Consider the following 19,309-nt stretch of genomic DNA (forward strand, 5'->3'; position numbering starts at 1 on the left):
GCCGGGGTGCGTGTGCGCGCGCGCGCCGGGGTGTGTGTGCGTGCGCGCGCCGGGGTGTGTGTGTGTGTGTGCGTGTGCGGGGGTGTGTGTGCGTGGAGGAAAGTGGGATTGGGGAAGGGGGGGAAATTGGTGGGGTAGGAGTGGGGTGGAGTGGGGGGAATTTGGTTGGAAGAAACCAGGATAGACCTGGTTCATAGGTTAGCTGCAGGTGGATCCTGGGACTTGCGACCCGTCCCTGCGATTGGTCGATCCCGCTCCTCCCACAGGGTCACGCCGTCGCACGAGCAGATCCTTTTGGGATTTTGGAAGAGTCCAGCCGAACGAGCGATAATTCCACAGGCCAAACTAGACAGGACAGCAGTCGGTGAGGGAAATGGGGCAACAAACCAGGGGAAGCAGGGCACGGGCAGCATGGGGCTTATACACAGAGCAAAGCCCATTAAACTGAAAGAGTTAAGCCTCCTCCTTCTGTGCCCCATTAGACAGCCGCAGGACAGGGGCTGTATAGGATTACAAGAGGGTCAAGATCCCTTTACCTTCTTAACCTGAGAGTAAGAATGCCTTGACTCTTAAGCTGAAACTAAAGTTCCATTTGCACTGTCTGCATGAAACAGTCAAGTACAATTACATTGTCATTTAGATAAGCAGCAAATCTCTCTTCACAGCATGTTCCAACATTCCCTGGGCAATGTTACTGCTGTTTAGATACAGAGTAAAGCTTCCTCTACACTGTGTCCCCCATCAAACACTCCCAGGACAGGGACAGCACGGGGTTAGAGAGAGAGTAAAGCTTCATCTACACTGTCCCCCATCAAACACTCCCAGGGCAGGGTCAGCACAGGGTTAGAGAGAGAGTAAAGCTTCATCTACACTGTCCCCCATCAAACACTCCCAGGGCAGGGTCAGCACAGGGTTAGAGAGAGAGTAAAGCTTCATCTACACTGCCTTCCAACTTGCTACTCTGTAGATTTTAGTAAATTGAGGAAGTGTTTCCTGACATCATGCCCTCCTCCACTAACCCCAAACCCCTAGAAGTCTCAGTTTTAACGTTGGGCCCTCTCTGAGCCAGGGCTGCTGATGCCAGGTGCCGTGGGTAGGGAGCGAAAAAAGGGGATGTCCTTCCAGGCACTGCCCACCTACCGTTCTCCCGAGTTGCCCGTGATCTTGGACAGAGGATGGGCACTTCTGCCTAAGTCATCCTCGCTGCTGTCGACCACCACGGACCGGCCAATGATGTCGGACACCTTGGTGGGGGCGGGGGGGGTGGGGGTGGGGGAAAAGACAAAATCAGTGACAGACGCTGGGTAAAGTCACCGTTCCCTTCAACCCCCAATTCCTGTGCTACTGGGGTCCAGTCATCAAGGTGCCTTTGCTCAAATCTCTCACAATCTCTTAGCTGGGCCCCAAACCTCTCGCTCAGCGAGGCAAGAAAAAGGGGAGCAGGATTATTCCCGACTAAGAAATCACACGCTGGGAATCAGCCAGGCCATAAGACTTGCAGCTTTTTGTTTATCGCCCCGAACCGTGGACTGAAACACATTTTCGAAACCGAGCGTCGCGCGAAAGGAAATGCTGCCACTTCTTTCTTTTTAAAGAAAGGTGCCAACTATTGGGGGTGGCACGGTGGCTCAGTGGTTAGCACTGCAGCCTCACAGTGCCAGGTGCGATTCCTGCCTCAGGTAGCTGTCTGTGTGGAGTTTGCACATTCTCTCTGTGTCTGCGTGGGTTTCCTCCGGGTGATCTGGTTTCCTCCCACAGTCCAAAGATGTGCAGGCTAGGTGGACTGGCCGTGCTAAATTGCCTGTAGTGTTCAGGGGTGTGTGGGTTATAGGGGGATAGGGATGGATGGCTTGCTCCAAGGGGCGGTGTGGGCTTGTAGGGACAAAGGGCCTGTTTCTACAATGTAGAGAATCTAATAATAATTTTTTTAAAAAGTGTAGTGTTTACACTGCTGTTTGTTCCAGCAGCAGGCTGAGGTTTCGACCCGGGGTGCGGGTGTGAATCCACTGAACATCGATGTGCAAGCCGGAAGGTTTGTAAAAGTGCCCGAGCAAAGGGGAAATGCCCGGCTGTCTGCCGTGAGCTGGGAAGGAACAGAGCGTGGATGGAGAGGTCAGCGTGAGCAGCGAAACCCAGATAGAAAAAAACACCAACAGGCCCCTAGTGTCAGGCCTAGAGCCTGAGAGGAGGCTTTCCCCAGAACAGCTATCCAATCCACACTTCATCTCCGTTCCCTCTGCATGCACGTGTATAGCTGCGTGCTCATCTGGCATCTGTACCTCTTTCTATTTTTTTTAACATTTTGGAAAAACCCAGAGTTGGCCCCACGTGACTCCAGTCTGGCCCTCTGATGCCACCCAATTCAATGAGGGGCAATTTGGGGCAGGCAAAGGAATTCGGCCAAGGGAAGACGATGGTCCCTGGGACTGGGCTGCGATCTGCCTTGGGGGGCGCTGGTGGGTAGAGTTGCGAGGCCAGGAGGGTTGGTGAGAAAAGCATTATTTCCCAGTTCCCCGTTTGTTTAAATGGGATGCCCCCCACAAAAAGCTGCGCTCAAACCAGATTTCAGTCGCTGAGTCTTGGCGGTTTCTGCACTGCCCATCACTAACCGTTACTAACGGTCCCAAGCAAAACGTGCTTCTGTTTGCAACACTGTGACCACAATTGTGATGCAAATGCTGTTGACCTTCCTCTTTGGGTTTGTACTTGGGGAGGGTGGGTGGGGGGGGTGACCTTCCAAGACCTGTGACCAACCGTGTGCCACAAGGATCAGTGCTGTCTGCACCGTTTCTTCCATCATTTGTGTAAACAATTTGGCAGTGGATACAGGAGGGATGGTTGGTCGGTTTGTAGATGACACTGAAGTTGGAGGTGTAGTGGACAGCAAAGGAGATTCCCTCAGAGTACAATCAGATTGGCTGAGGAGTGACAGCTGGAGTTTAATCTAAATAAATGTGAGGCACTGCATTTTGGTAAGGCAAATCAGGGCAGGATTTTTATCCACTTAATGGCAGGGTCCTGGAGGGTATTGCCAAACAAAGAGACCTAGGGGTGCAGGTTCATAGTTCCCTGAAAGTGGAGTCACAGGTAGACAGGGCGGTGAGGAAGGTGTCTGGTACGCTGGCCTTTATTGGTTAGTGCGCTGAGTAAAGGAGTTGGGAGGTCATGATGCAGCTGTACAGGACATTGGTGAGGCTGCTTTTGGAATACTACACGTTCAGTTCTGTTCTCCCTGCTGTCAAAAAGTGGTTGTGAAATTTGAAAGGATTCAGGGAAGATTTACACGAATGGCGAGATAACACAGTGTGGAGCCGGAGGAACACAGCAAGGTCAGGTGGCATCAGGGGAGTGGGACAGTCGAAGTTTCACAACCTCTTCCTGACAGCAGGGAGAACAGAATTGAACGCAGTATTCCAAAAGCAGCCTCACCAATGTCCTGTACAGCTGCAACATGACCCTCCCAACTCCTTTACTCAGAGCACTGACCAATAAAGGTCAGCATACCAAATGCCTTCTTCACTGCCTGGTCTACCTGCGACTCCACTTTCAGGGAACTATGAACCTGCACCCCTAGGTCTCTTTGTTCAGCAATACCCTCCAGGACCCTGCCATTAAGTGGATAAAAGTCCTGCCCTGATTTGCCTTACCAAAATGCAGCGCCTCACATTTATCTAGATTAAACTCCAGCCGTCACTTCTCCTCGGCCAATCTGATTGTACTCTGAGGGAATCTCCTTCGCTGTCCACTACACCTCTAACCATTTCTGAAGAAGGGCCCCAACCCAAAACGTCAGCTTTCCTGCTCCTCTGATGCCGCCTGACCTGTTGTATTTCTCCAGCTCCACGCTGTGTTACTTCTGACTCCTTTATCTACAGGTCTTGGTATCTTAAGTATTTACAAGAATGCTGCTGGGGCTTGAGCTATTGGAAAGGTTTAACAGGCTGGGGCTATCTTCCCTGGAGCATCAGAGGCCGAGGGGTGACCTTATACGGGTTTACAAAATCACGAGGGGCATGGATAGGGTGAATAGACAAGGGTAGAGAAGTCCAAACTAGAGGGGTGTAGGTTTAAGGTGAGAGGGGAAAGATTTAAAAGGGATCTGAGGGGTAACTTTTTCACACAGAGGGTGGTGCGTGTATGGAACGAGCTGCCAGAGGAAGTGGTGGAGGCAGGTACAGTTACAACACTTAAAAGGCACCTGGATGGGTACATGGATAGGAAGGGTTTAGAGGGAGAGGGGGCAAATAGGGCCAGATTAATTTAGAATATCTGGTCAGCTTCTGTGTCTGGCTTTCCAGGTCCCCTGGATAGGAGGAAATATTCTCTCAGTATGTCTCCCATCAAGCCCCTTCAGAATTTTGTCTTTTTTTTAAAATTTTGTCGTGGGATGTTGCTAGTTGGGGGCAAAATTTAGTACCCATCTCTAATTAAGAGTCACTCACATCACTGTGTGTCTGCAGTCGGGGAGATGATGGCCCAGTGATACTATCGTTACACTCTTAATTTGGGGAACAAATTCCACTTTTATTGCGGAATTCCAGCAGCTGCAAAACTTTGCTTTTACATCTGTGCCCAACGAGAGGTGAGAAGGGGGTTTGTAGGGGAGCGCAGTCGCTGCTGTAAATTTGGCCAATTTGCTCAGGGTGGGCCCTCAAATGGCACGCTTCTGTTTAACGCTTTGCCAGGGCCTCTGACGGTGCCACGCTCCCTTGGCACTGGCGAGCCACCCGTGGTTTTTGGGTCACACGTCCCATCGCCAGAGGCCGACACCGCGTCGCCAGGCCACCCAAACCCCACCCCCCCCCGCCCCGCGGTCTGTCCTCACCTTGATCTGGTTGTTCTCCATTCGGAACGTTGCCCGCCCGTCCTCACTCACGATGTTTCCCAGGTCACCAACATGCTGCGAGAAAGAGGGAAGCGCCGGTCAGTAATTAGACAGGGCCAGCAAAGCCCCTGGGAGATGGGGGAGGGGGTACGGGTGGGCGGTGGTAGCCAATAAGGAAGAGTGTGGTGGGGGTGGTCAACACAAGGTTTCAGCCTGGGGTTGAGGGAACACCCAAAGCTGTGGAGAAAAATAAATAATGATCCCGAATCAGACGGTCTGGGTAGACAGGGACCATGGTGGGGTTGGGGTTCGGGTCTAGCACAGTGAGGAGGACCAGAAACTTCAAACACACCCAGAACAGGGATAGACACGGAGTAAAGCTTCCACGACACCGTGCCCATCAAGCACTCCCAGAAAAGGGGCAGCATGGGGTTAGACATTGCATAACGCTCTCTCTACACTGTCCCCCATCAAACATGATCAGGACAGGGACAGCACAGGGTTAGATACAGAGTAAAGCTCCCCCTGCATTGTCCCCCTTCAAACATGCTCAGGACAGGGATAGCACGGGGTCAAATACAGAGTAAAGTAAGTTCCTTCCACACGGTCCGCCAAAATTCCTGGCCAGGAACAGCAGGGGAAGTGGGAAGGCAGGGTGTAGCCAGATACAGGGTAAAGCTTCCTCTGCCCTTTTAAACTGAAGGGTAAAGTATCCTCGACACCATCACAATAAACACTGCCAGGTCAGGTCTGCCAATACGGATCAATACACACCTCAAACATGAGCTGAAGTGGAGTGTATCGGATTCTCATATCAGCCTCCTCCAGATGCCCTATCCCTCTGATCAGAGAAGTGCCTGAATAATTCGCAGCCTGCAGGCTCAGGGGAACACAGTCTGGCTTGCTGTCTCTCCAGAGGCACAGACATGCTTGACACAGCCCTCTGACGCGCTGCGCAAGTCACCCTCACTGCCCCACCCTGGGTAGGCACAACCCTCACTTACCCGGTCTACATCCTCCGGCCCTCCATGCCTGTTCTTTCCTGGGTTGAAATGGTCACCACAGCTGTAAAAGAACCACACGTGGGCTTTAATCACTGCACCTCAGTGAAACACTCACACATCCCAGTCTGGAGGAACCCCCCCCTCCCCCATCACCACCCCTTCCCACGTAACCGCAGAAGATGTAATTCCTGCCCCCTCGCCTCCTCCCTGCTCACCCCCAAAGGGCCTAAACAGTCTTTCCAGGTGAAGCAACATTTCACTTGGACCTCCTCCAATCTTGTGTATTGCATGCGCTGTACCCCATGTGGCCTCCTGTACATTTGGAGAAACCAAACACAGCGTGGGAGACCACTTTGCAGAACACCCCCTGGTCTGTGTGCACAAGCATGACCCTGAACTTCCTGTAGCCGATTATTTTAACACAGCGTCCTGCTCGCATGCCCGTGTGTCTGTCCTCAGCGAGTGTTCCAGTGAGTCACAGCGCAAACTGGAGGAACAACATCTCATCTTCAAACTTTGCAAACTCCCGGGCTCAATATGGAGTTCAACAGCTTCAAATTGCGAACACGTTCCTTCACTTTTGCTTGTTACATTCTGTTACCTTCTGTACCCACAGTGGGGACTGTCTGTTCTTTCCAATCTGGCAGTTAGACACATTGTTCTAGTATGCTCACATTCCCATCACTTAATCCGAACCATTAACATCCTCTCTCCCCCAACACTCTGACCTCAAGCCCCACTACTATATAAATTCTGCTCCATCCACACTTCACAATGTCAGCTATGTTGAAGAGTCATCTAGACTCGAAATGTTAGCTCGTTCTCTCTCTATGGATGCTGCCTGATCTCCAGCAGGTTTTGTTTCCAGTCATAGGTCTTGTTCAGGAGACTGAAGCGTCCAACATTCCCACATTGTTAGACGTGGGTTCAGTCTTAACCAGGAAGGAAGATGTACCACCAACATATCTTCTCCTATTCAAAGGCTGAAGAGCTGGACAGGGTGGAAGCTGTAACAAATTCTACTGAAATCTGCGCTCCAAATTTATTAAACACTAATGAAACCTGGCCAGATTTAGATAAAATTCAGATATAGGACGGCTACTCTGAAGAATAAAGAATAGAATCTTAGCGACGATTGTAAATAATTCTGTTTGGAGATTTCCAATTAAGAGCTCGCCTGGGAACCGGCAGACTGCTACATTGTTGGCAAGGAAAAGCTCATTTTAACTGGGTTTCAGACTTTCAGAAACAATTATGCTTTTTGAAAAGAACGTCAGACGGGCTGGAATAAAGTGGGAACACGTTCATTCCCATCGGACACAGAACACAACGAGGTGACTGTTTTTTGGATGTTGGTGGATTTACAATGCAGGTTCCAATTAACATATTAAGTACTGGGTGCTAAGCATACTGAGTATAGGAATTTGGACTCTATGTCGAGGTGGTACATGGTATTGGTGAGGTCTCTTCTGCAGTACTATGTCCTGTTCTGGAGTGTTTTCTTTGGGCTGGAGGCCTGTGAGCAGAGGTGTTCCAAAGGGATTGGAGCTGGGTCCACTTTTGTTAACCATTTAGATAAAGGATTTAGATAAGAATGTGGAAAGCATGGTTCAGAGGTTTGTGGATGACACCGAGATTGGTGCTATAGTGGACAGGGAAGGAGGTTATCTGAGATAACAAAGATATCTTAACCAATTGGCTCAACGGGCTGAGGAGTGCAAATGGAGTTTCATTTGGATAAATACAAGGTATTGCATTTTGGCAAAACAAGGGCAGGATGTACACAATTTAAAAAAGTAGACCCGAAACGTCAGCTTTCCTGCTCCTCTGATGCTGCTTGGCCTGCTGTGTTCATCCAGCTACACCTGGTTATCTGAAATAGGATCCTGGGTAGTGTTGTAGAACAGACAGACCTATGAAGTGTGTATCACAAACAGACAGGATAGTTAAAGAGGAGTTGGGACAATATGTTGAGGTTGGGGTTCAATCCGGGCAAATGCTAGGTGATGCATTTTGGACGATCAAATTCAAGGGCAAACTATACAGTAAATGGAAAAGTCCTGGGGAAAATTGATGAACAGAGAGATCTGGGTGTTCAGGTCTATTTTTCCCCTGAAGGTGACAACGCAGGTCAATAGGGTGGTCAAGAAGGCATACGACATGCTTTCCTTCATTGGACGGGGTATTGAGTACAAGAGTTGGCAGGTCATGTTGCAGTTGTATAGGACTTTGGTTCGGCCACATTTGGAGTACTGTGTACAGTTCTGGTTGCCACATTACCAAAAGGATGTGGATGCTTTGGAGAGGGTGCAGAGGAGGTTCACCAGGATGTTGCCTGGTATGGAGGGTGCTAGCTATGAAGAGAGGTTGAGTAGATTAGGATTATTTTCATTAGAAAGAGAGAGATTGAGGGGGGACCTGATTGAGGTCTACAAAATCATGAGGGGTATAGACAGGGTGGATAGCAAAAAGCTTTTTCCCCCAGAGTGGGGACTCAATTACTAGGGGTCATGAGTTCAAAGTGAGAGGAGGAAAGTTTAAGGGAGAAATGCGTGGAAAGTTCTTTACACAGAGGGTGGTCGGTGCCTGGAACGCGTTGCCAGTGGAGGTGGTAGACGCAGACACGTTAGCGTCTTTTAAGATATATCTGGACAGGTACATGGATGGGCAGGGAGCAAATGGACCCGACCGTTAGAAAAGAGATGACAGGTTAGACCGAGGATCTTGATCGGCGCAGGCTTGGAGGGCCAAAGGGCCTGTTCCTGTGCTGTAGGTTTCTTTGTTCTTTGTATAAGAGGTCTCTTCTGGAATACTGTGTCCAGCTATGGCTGCCTTTTACAGGAAGGATATTATTAACCTGGAGGGGGTTTGGAAGAGATTTACCCAGGATGTTGATGGGAATGGTGGGGTTTGAGTTACAAGGAGAGATAGGACTTGTGTCAGTGGGGCGTAGGAGATTGAGGGATGACCTTATGGAGATGTATAAAATCATGAGGAATATAGATAAGGTGACAAGCAAAGGTCTTTGCCCTGGGGACAAAACCAAGGTTTTTTTTTAAGTTGAAGAAGAAAGATTTAAAAAGGACGTGAGGGCCTATATATATTTTTTACACAAGTGAGTGGTTCGTATGTGGAATGAATGTCCAGAGGAAGTGGTGGGTGTGGGTGTTGGTAGTTTTAGACGACATTTGGATAAGTACGTGAATAGGAAAGGGCCAAACGCACGCAAGTGGGACTAGTTTAGTTCAGGAACATGGTCGGCACGGACTAGTTAGACTGAAGGGTGTTTCCTGACTCTTATCAGGAGGTGGGATTTCAAGGGAAAACAGGAAAATAAATATTCTGCCTGGAAGTCAGTGGTGAGTGGGGGTCCACAGGGCTCCGTCCTTGGGCCTCTACTGTTTGTAATTTTTATTAATGACTTGGATGAGGGGATTGAAGGATGGGTCAGCAAGTTTGCAGACGACACAAAGGTCGGAGGTGTTGTTGACAGTATAGAGGGCTGTTGTATGGACTGGAGGGCTTATCTTATGAAGAGAGGTTGACTGAGCTCGGTCTCTTTTCATTGGAGAAAAGGAGGAGGAGAGGGGACCTCATTGAGGTATACAAGATAATGAGAGGCATAGATAGAGTTGATAGCCAGAGACTATTTCCCAGGGCAGAAATGGCTAGCACGAGGGGTCATAGTTTTAAGCTGGTTGGTGGAAAGTATAGAGGGGATGTCAGAGGCCGGTTCTTTACACAGAGAGTTGTGAGAGCATGGAATGCGTTGCCAGCAGCAGTTGTGGATGCAAGGTCATTGGGGTCATTTAAGAGACTGCTGGACATGCGTATGGTCACAGAAATTTGAGGGTGCATACATGAGGATCAATGGTCGGCACAACATTGTGGGCTGAAGGGCCTGTTCTGTGCTGTACTGTTCTATGTTCTATGTTCTATAACTTTGCCTATTCATCATCTCATAGCTAAAGGCTTCACTAAAGAGAGCACTGTAGAGAACAATGATTACTCTAAACTTATAAAAGTGAATCAGTGACAATAATAATATGCGTAAATCATACAGGAGGATACCAGAACAGCTGTACTGAGTCTCCCATTAGCAAGGAGCTTTAAAATGTTGCAGACTGATATACAGTCTGAGAAAAAGGGCTTCCCTAGAGGCTTAGGATTTTGAAGAACAACTTGGGTATCAAGATGTCACAGTAGATTTCCTGGCTGAAAGCAAAAGTCACTTTGAAGATCCTCATCGCTCTTTTAGCGACATACTCCTGAGAATACAAACCAATTGATCTCTAGACTGTATGTTGCCTGGTGGAAAATTTCAGAGGGAGGTATGTTTGATGCCACCTTAAGAAGCAGGTGGGGTAAAGATCTTAGCTATTTCACCCCCTGCATGCCCCCCTCACGATTTTATAAACCTCTATAAGATCACCCCTCAGCCTCTGATGCTCCAGGGAAAATAGTCCCAGCCTATCAGCCTCTCCCTGTAGCTCAAACCCGCCAACCCTGGCAACATCCTCATAAATCTTTTTGGAACACTTTCAGGTTTCACACCAGCATTCCTTTGGCCAGGAAACCAGAATTGAATGCAGGATTCCAAAGTGGCCCTAACCAACGTCCTGCACAGCCACAACATGACCCTCCCAACTCCTCTAATCAAGGCACTGACCAATAAAGGCAAGTGTACCGAACGCCTTCTTCACCACCTTGTCTACTTGCGACTCCAATTTCCAGGAATTTAAACAGGAGTTGTGGGGGGTGGGGGGGCGCATTAATATTGCAAGCAAACTATCAAATGACGGAGATTAATTAACTGGGTCAAGCCTGGAATGGGAGCTGCAGTGCATTACTATTTCGCCCACCAACTCCATTTGAATGTAACCCCTTCCCTCTCTCTTTGCTGTTCCCCTGTTTCACTTAGTGCTGCACTGCACCCAGTGGGCAGCACTTGTAATTTGCTCCATTAACAAGCGATGGGAGGAGCCCGGTGTCTGACTGGAGTGAACAAGGTCAGAAATCACACTTCACCAGGTCATAGCCCAAGAGGTTTATTTGAAAACACAAGCTTTCGGAGTCTTCCTCCTCCTTCGGGCATTCGTGAGAGGGGTGATATCAGACACAGAAGAGATCGGAGATTTACTATTGGGATGCACTAAACAAACCTAAGACGCTCTTTAATCTTTAATCAGCTATCAGGTTTTAAATTAATATGTATTTGTAAATCCCCAAATTTCTTTGAAGCCACTGTCTTGAGAGAACTAAAGGTTTTATCAGCATAAAGATGAGGTGATGTTTTAGGTCAGACAATGTTCTCTCAGGACAACGACTTCAAAAGAACTCAGAATACACATACATATTAATCAATTACAGCCTTCTTACTGATTAAATATTGAACAGCTTCTTAAGTTTGTTTAGTACATCCTCGACAGTGGCATGACCCTTTGATCTTGGACTTATAAATTCTGTGTCTGATACTACCTCTCTCACTAATACCCGAAAGGAGGAAGATACCGAAAGCTTGAACTTTCAAATAAACCTGTTGGAGGGTCTAGGCCCAAAGCATCAGCTTTCCTGCTTGGCCTGCTGTGTTCATCCAGCTCCACACCTTGTTAACTCGGACTGTAGCCTGGTGTTGCGTGATTTCCGACCTTTTAACATCAGATTGGTCATGCCACCTATTATGTCAACAAAGATGAAATTGACAACATTGATCTCCCCCAAAGGGGAGGCAGATGTGGAAAGTGAATTCAGTATCAAAGACGATTACTGGAATTAAGTATCTAAAGCCTATCATGAAACCATTACCAACTGCTGTGAAAAATCCATCTGGCTCATGTGCCTCATCTAGCCTATATGTAACTCCAGACCCACAGTAAATTGAGTAACTCTTAACAATTAGGCATGGCCAACGCTGGCTTAGCCAGCATCATCCACATACTGTGAATTAACTTAAAAATAAAACTGACATAACTGGAGAACGAGTTCGTACACTTGCCTTCATTGCTCAGACCTTTGAGTATAGGAGTTGGGATGTCATGTTGAGGTTGTACAGGAGTGTACAGATACGTCCAGTTATAGGAAAGATATTATTAAACTGGGCAGGGTTCAGAAGAGATTTACCAGGATGTTGCCAGGTATGGAAGGTTTGAGTTATAAGACCGGATAGGCTGGGACATTTTTCACTGGAGAGTAGGAGGTTGAGAGGTGACCTTACAGAAGTTTAGAAAATCATGATGGGTTAATGGTAGGTATCTTTTCTCGAGGATGAGGGATTTCAAGGCTAAGGGCACGTTTTTAAGGTGAGAGGAGAGAGAGTCTAAAAAAAAGACATAGGGGCAATTAGTTTTTTATAAAAACACAATGGGTGGTTTGCGTGTGGAATGATCTTCCAGACGAAGTGGTGGGTGTGGGTACAGTTAGAGCATTTAAAAGACATTTGGATAGATACATGAACAGGGAAAGGTTTGGAGGGATAAGGGCCAGGAGCAGGCAGGTGGGACTAGCTTAGTTTGGGATTATGTTCAGCATGGACTGGTTGGGCCGAAGGGATTGTTTCCCTGTTGTACGACTCTATGACTACGCAAGACTGAATAGTTAATAAATGCTAACCAGCCTGGATGCAGCTTAACATAGAATCACCCTAGCAAGGCGCTGCTAGGGAACGGGGAACACATTAGGTCATGCCAGCAATACCCACATCCTGAGAAGGAAAGGGGTCTGGTTGCGATTCACACCATGGTCAAATAGGCTGGCAGTACCAAGTGCCCAGGCTGAGGATCTGAATGGGGTCTAAGTGTTAGGTGCCCAATTATTAATACAGGAAGGAAAAAAGGATGGCAGAGGAATTGTGTCTCCACCATCTCCCTGAGATACACACATACACACACAGGTTACCTGAGGCAGGAGTTGGTCAGGTCTCCGAACTCATGCACATGCAGCCCATGCAGGCCGGGTTTCAGACCATCGATCGTTCCCTCGATGAGGCACAGCTTCTCCGAAAGCTGCAGGAATCGCACTGCGCCTTTGATGTCGCCCTCTGGGCCCAGCATTGCCACAGCAGCACCCAGGTCCTCTGCAGAGAAACACCGCAGTGTTTACATGCCTCCCTCTGCCCTTTTTAAACTGAAGTGAAGCTCTCTCGACACTGTCCCTTATCAAACACTCCCCAGGACAGGCACAGTACGGAGATAGATACAGAGTAAAGCTCCCTCTACACTGTCCCGCCATACAAACACTACCAGGGACAGCACGCGGTTAGTTACAGAGTGAAGCTTCCTCCACACCGTCCCCAGTCAAACACTCCCCAGGATAGGGACAGCACAGGGTTAGATACAGAGTAAAGCTCCCTGTACAACATCCCCATTAAACATTCTACCGGGTGTCTCAGCATGGGATCTTGGCTGTTGGTACTCACTAAGCGTGGTTGGGCCCATTCCTTTTAACACGGCCCGCCTGCCCGTGCTCTCTATCAGAGCTTGCACCTCCCCAGATGTCAGTGTCGTGTCGATTAGTACCTGCTCTGTGCTGACATCAATATCCACCGATTGGATTCCTGCAAGTAATCAGAGGCAAGTCATTAAGAGAACAGGTTGTGCGCCAACAGCATTCTTTATACCAGATATCCTAAACCCAGACAGGGAGCTGGGGGGGGGGGAAATGGGCTTGTTGCAGCTATTGATATGCCTCTTGTCCCCCACTGACATTTGAACCCCACTCCCTCTGTCACAGTAGTACTAGTTTGCCCAGTAACAATTATTTTGGTGAATGATGACATTCCTGCACCGATGCACAGACAGACACATACACACAGAGACAGGGTCCCTTCCTGACAGCACTGTGTTTCCCCCAACACCACACATGGTTCAGTCACTCAGACAGCAAGAATTGCAGATGCTGGGGTCACAGTCAATACAGCATGGAGCTGGAGGAATGCAGTATCAGAGGAGCAGGAGAGTCAACGTTTCGGGTTTACACCCTTCATCAGGGCTTGTGGAGTCCGCTGCATCCCTCCAGCTCCACACTGTATTGACCCAGACATGGTTCAAGAAGGTGCCTCACCATTAAGTTCTCAATGACAATCACTCTTGGGCAATAAATGCTGGGACTAGCAAGTGCTGCTCACATCCCCTGAGCGAATCACAGTGAAAACTGGAGGAGCATCGTCTCATCTTCAAACTAGGCACTTTACAACCTTCTGGGCTCAACCTTGGAGTTCAACACCTTCAGGTTGTGAACCCATTCCTTCCCTTGCTTTTAGCTTTGCTTGTAACATTCGTCACCAGCATGTCCTCTGCAGTCCCGCTCCCTCCCCAAGACACCCCCAGCCCTCTCGTCCTGACCCGACCCGACCCACCCCACCCCTCCCAACCCAACCCAACCCACCCGACAGGACCTGGCTCAACCAATCCCCCAAACCTGAACCCCGCGACCCGACCCGATTGATCATCCCAACCTGACCCACCCCCCGACCCAACCCCACCCCTGACCCGAACTTGCCGCCAAACCACCCCACTGCCCCCCCCAGCACCACCAACTCCAGTGGGGATTATCTGTTCTCTCCACTGTGACAGTGAGACACACCATTGTTCTGCCCATTCACACATTCCCATTAATAGACCTGACCTAGCAACATCCTTTCTCCATCAGTGCTTCAACTATAGCATAAACGCTGCCCCCTCCGCACCTCACGTCAGCTCAGATGAAGAGACATCTAGGCTCTAATCGTTAGCTTGCTCTCTCTCGATGGATGCTGCCTGACCTACTGTGATCTCCAGCATTTTATTGTTTTCAATAACTAGCTCAGTTACACAGGGAATGATGTACACACCCACACTGACAAACATGCAATCTCTCTCACACACACCCCATGTCACAGCCATTTACAGTGATATGCATGTATAAGATATAATTCTGCCAAAGTATACACAAGCTGAAACATTGGTGCACACACACACACGATGAGTTACACTTTCAAGTGACACACACTCACACAGAGAACATACAAACTTATAAACTGGAGTAGGCCTTTCACCTCCTGCTCTGCTGTCCAATAAGATCATGGCTGATCTGATGCTTTATATTCCCGCCTATAACCTTTCAGCCCCTCGCTCAACACAAATCTACCTACCTCTGCCCTAAAATATTCAAAGATTCTGTATCCACTGCCTTTCGCAGAACAGCATTCCCAACACATTCAAACCTCAGGGATTAAAACAAAAATCTCCTTCTCCCTGTTTTAATCGGATGACTGCATATTTTGTAACATAGACCCTACGTTCGAAGTTCTCCCACAAGAGAAAACAATCCATTCCACCCACACCCAGGGGAAGGCAGCAGCGTAATGGTAATGCTGCTGGGGCAGCAATCCAGAGGCCCAACCTAATGCCCTGGGACAGGGGTTCAAATCCCACCATATGGCAGGTGCTGAAATTTGAATTTGATTAAAAAGGCATTTAAGCAGTCCTTGGATAAGCATATGGATGATGATGGGATAGTGTAGGGGAGGGGCTTAGATTAGTTCACAGGTCGGCGCAACATCGCGGGCCAAAGGGCCTGTTCTGCGCTGTATCGTTCAATGTTCTAATGCCCTTTAGAGAGGGAAATCTGCCAGCCTTACTTTACATGATACCACACCTCTTAACTACGCTCTGCAATGGACAGACAAACGTCTCAGTTTAAGGGGCAGTTAGGGATGGGCAATAAATGCTAATACAATGCCTACAGCCACCGAAAAATTTTTCACGAGGCCCGCTCTGGCTATTGTGTGTTTCAATCAAGCCATCTCTTATTTTTCTAAATGCGAAAATGAAAAATAGAGAGGCAACTTTCAGGATTAGTGTTCAGCCAACACTGTCGTTCAATAAAACCATGACTGGTCTGTTTGTGTTTCAAAATTCCATGTGCCCACCCGATAGCCTTCGATTCCCTTCCTTTTAGATTCAAGAATCTCCCTCTTCCACCTTGAAAAAGTAGAGTGACCTGGCACGGTGGCTCAGTGGTTACAGCTTCTGCCTCATGGCGCCAGGTTCGACTCCACCCTTGAGCGACGGTCTGTGCGGAGTTTGCATGTTCTCCCCGTGTCTGCGTGGGTTCCCTCCGGTTTCCTCCCACAGTGCAAAGGTGTGCAGGTTATTGTGGATCGGCCGTGCTAAATTGTCCCATAGTGTCCAGGGACGCGGAGGCTAGGTGGGCTAGCCGTGGGAGATGTGGGATTGCAGGTCTTAGTTAAACAGGAGTTCCCTCTTGACACTGCCCCTTCCCCGATACCCCAGCTTTTTAAGTGCTCAGCTATAACGAACAATGCTAATACTTTCCCCACAATAGAGGTCATGTTAGCTGGCCTATGGCTTCCTGCCTCACTTCTTGAAGTTCACAACATCACACATACACACCCTCCACTGACACACACAGACACTGACAGACAACTGTGTGCATATACACAGTTTCCCCACTGACGCACATCCGTAGGTGACAGCATAGAATTACAAAGCGGTAGTGATAGCCTTGGTGAATGGGCAGACGGATTGCAATGTAAGTTAATGCGAGGCCATCCACTTTGCACCGATAAAGGATAGATCAGGGGGGCTTCTGAATGGTATGAAATCAAACACAATGGATGTCCAAAGACACTTGTGTGGGGGGGGGGGGGGGGGGGGGGGGGGGTGGTTCAGGAGCATAGATCTTTACAATACCACCAGCAGGCAGGGAAAGTAATCAAGGCAGCTAATGGAATGCTGGCATTTATAATCAAGGGGACTGGAGTATAAGGATGCAGACAACATGCTGCAGTTTAAAAAAAAACTCTGGTTAGACCCCACATGGAGTACTGAGAGCAGATCTGGACACCTTAGGAAAGGCATATCGGCCTGGGAGGGAGTACAGGGACAATGTAGGTTTACAAGAATGGCACCTGGACTTCAGGGGTTAAATTATCATCATCATCGAATCCCTACAGCATGGAAACAGGCCCTTCGGCCCAACACGTGCATATTGACCCTCAGAACATCCCACCCAGACCCATGAGGAGAGATTACACAAATTAGGGCTGTTTCCTCTGGAATTTAAATGGTTAAGAGGTCATCTGACTGAAATCTTCATTCTATTTACGGGAAAAGACAGGCTGGATAAACTCTTTCCACTGGTTGGGGATTAGGAAGCACCGTTTATAGAACGGGGGCCAGACTCTTCAGAAGAAATGTTAGGGAGCACTTACGCATACAAAGGATCATGAAATCACAGAATTCCTATAGGTGGAAGCAAGTCATTCAGCCAATCATATACCAACCATCCGGAGAACATCGCACGCCTTCCCTAGCCCCATAATGCTTCATTACCCATGGCTAACCCACCCTATCCACATATGCACAGGTTAGGGTGGATTGGTTGTGCTAAACTGCCCTTCCTATCCACGGATGTGCAGGTTAGAAGGGCAATTTAGCTCGGCCAATTCACCCTAACCTGTACATCCCTGGGCACTATGGGACAATTTAGCACGGCCAATCCACCCTGACCTGTACATCCCTGGGCACTATGGGACAATTTAGCACGGCCAATCCACCCTAACCCGCACATCCCTGGACACTATGGGGCAATTTAGCACGGCCAATCCACCCTAACCCACACATCCCTGGGCACTATGGGACAATTTAGCACGGCCAATCCACCCTAACCTGCACATCCCTGGGCACTATGGGACAATTTAGCACGGCCAATCCACCCTAACCCACACATCCCTGGGCACTATGGGACAATTTAGCACGGCCAATCCACCCTAACCCACACATCCCTGGGCACTATGGGACAATTTAGCACGGCCAATCCACCCTTACCTGCACATCCCTGGGCACTATGAGACAATTTAGCACGGCCAATCCACCCTAACCTGCACATCCCTGGGCACTACGGGACAATTTAGCACGGCCAATCCACCCTAACCTGCACATCCCTGGGCACTACGGGACAATTTAGCACGGCCAATCCACCCTTACCTGCACATCCCTGGGCACTATGGGACAATTTAGCACGGCCAATCCACCCTAACCTGCACATCCCTGGGCACTATGGGACAATTTAGCACGGCCAATCCACCCTAACCCGCACATCCCTGGGCACTATGGGACAATTTAGCACGGCCAATCCACCCTAACCCACACATCCCTGGGCACTATGGGGCAATTTAGCACGGCCAATCCACCCTAACCTGCACATCCCTGGGCACTATGGGACAAGTTAGCACGGCCAATCCACCCTTACCTGCACATCCCTGGGCACTATGGGACAATTTAGCACGGCCAATCCACCCTAACCTGCACATCCCTGGGCACTATGGGACAAGTTAGCACGGCCAATCCACCCTAACCCGCACATCCCTGGGCACTATGGGACAATTTAGCACGGCCAATCCACCCTTACCTGCACATCCCTGGGCACTATGGGACAATTTAGCACGGCCAATCCACCCCAAACCTGCACACATTTGGACCTGTGTGAGGAAACTCACACAGACATGGGGAGAATGTGCAAACTCCACACAGATAATCATGCTAGGGTGGAATCGAACCCGGGTCCCCGGTGCTGTGAGACAGCTGTGCTAACCACTGAGCCACCGTGCCGTCCCAAAGGACGGTAGAGGTTTGGAACTCTCTTCCACAGATGGCAGTCGAAGCCAGATTCATTCGTTAGTTTTAAGTCTGAGATGGATACATTTTTTCAAGTAAAAGGATATCGAGTTACGCCATGTTTTCATTGAGTAGTGGAACTGGCTCAAGGGGCTGAAAGGACTACTCGTATTTTCACTGATGCACAGAGACATACGAACGCTTGAGGGTTCGCCTCAGTGATAGCTCAGAGAGATGTATGCCTCCTGAATCAGAGCACAGGGAGAAGAAGGTGCTTTAACTCATGAAAGATTGGAAGATTGCAATCTCAGGACGAAACTTACCACTAACCCCAGTCAAGGCACTTCGGATAGCATTGGCACAACTCTCACAGCTCATCTGCACTGCGAACTCCAACTAAATTTTTAAAAAAAGCAGAAAAACTTGCATTTGTATAGATTAGATTAGGTTCCCTACAGCGTGGAAACAGGCCCTTCAGCCCAACAAGTCCCACCTGTGGGAAAACACACCCAGTCTCTTCAGACAGGCAACACCAAGCCCCGAGCTGCAGAGTTAAATTCGTGAGGAGTGATGCTTCAAAAATTTAGTCAACAACAAAAAAAAAATAGGTTTTACAGGGCATCTTAAAGGAAGAGAGAGGTACTGAAGTTTAGGGAGGGAATTCCAGAAATTAGGGTCCCCCAGGTGACTGAAGTTACAGCCACCACCAAAGATAGGACAATGGTAAATGGGGATTGCTCAAGATGTTGGAACTGGAGAAACACAGATATCTCAGCGGTTGTGGGGATTGGAAAAGACCCGGGAGGGATTTAAAAATGAGGATGAGGTCTTTAAATTCAAAAGGCACAAATCAGGAGTGTGAT

At 48.8% G+C, this 19,309-nt stretch overlaps 2 protein-coding genes across 3 annotated transcripts in view; both read right to left on the reverse strand.

Annotated features, from left to right (window-relative positions):
* The window catches only part of LOC125449306 (copper chaperone for superoxide dismutase-like), a 21,421-nt gene continuing 2,112 nt past the window's right edge, over positions 1–19,309 (reverse strand). For both annotated transcript variants that reach the window (XM_048524997.2, XM_048524998.2), the window contains exons 2-8: positions 18,770–18,842; positions 13,244–13,381; positions 12,724–12,901; positions 5,830–5,890; positions 4,826–4,900; positions 1,141–1,244; positions 1–345 (exon numbers count right to left, since the gene is read on the reverse strand). In XM_048524997.2, the coding sequence (XP_048380954.1) occupies positions 192–345; positions 1,141–1,244; positions 4,826–4,900; positions 5,830–5,890; positions 12,724–12,901; positions 13,244–13,381; positions 18,770–18,842 (783 nt within the window). In that variant the 3' untranslated portion in view covers positions 1–191. The remainder of the gene's footprint in view (positions 346–1,140; positions 1,245–4,825; positions 4,901–5,829; positions 5,891–12,723; positions 12,902–13,243; positions 13,382–18,769; positions 18,843–19,309) is intronic.
* The window catches only part of LOC125449304 (RNA-binding protein 4B-like), a 25,635-nt gene continuing 19,115 nt past the window's right edge, over positions 12,790–19,309 (reverse strand). The window contains exons 3-4 of the mRNA XM_048524996.2: positions 13,344–13,381; positions 12,790–12,901 (exon numbers count right to left, since the gene is read on the reverse strand). Of these exons, the coding sequence (XP_048380953.1) occupies positions 13,360–13,381 (22 nt within the window). The 3' untranslated portion in view covers positions 12,790–12,901; positions 13,344–13,359. The remainder of the gene's footprint in view (positions 12,902–13,343; positions 13,382–19,309) is intronic.

The sequence above is a fragment of the Stegostoma tigrinum genome, chromosome 42 (assembly GCF_030684315.1).
Source record: "Stegostoma tigrinum isolate sSteTig4 chromosome 42, sSteTig4.hap1, whole genome shotgun sequence".
Classification (NCBI taxonomy): Eukaryota; Metazoa; Chordata; class Chondrichthyes; order Orectolobiformes; family Stegostomatidae; genus Stegostoma; species Stegostoma tigrinum.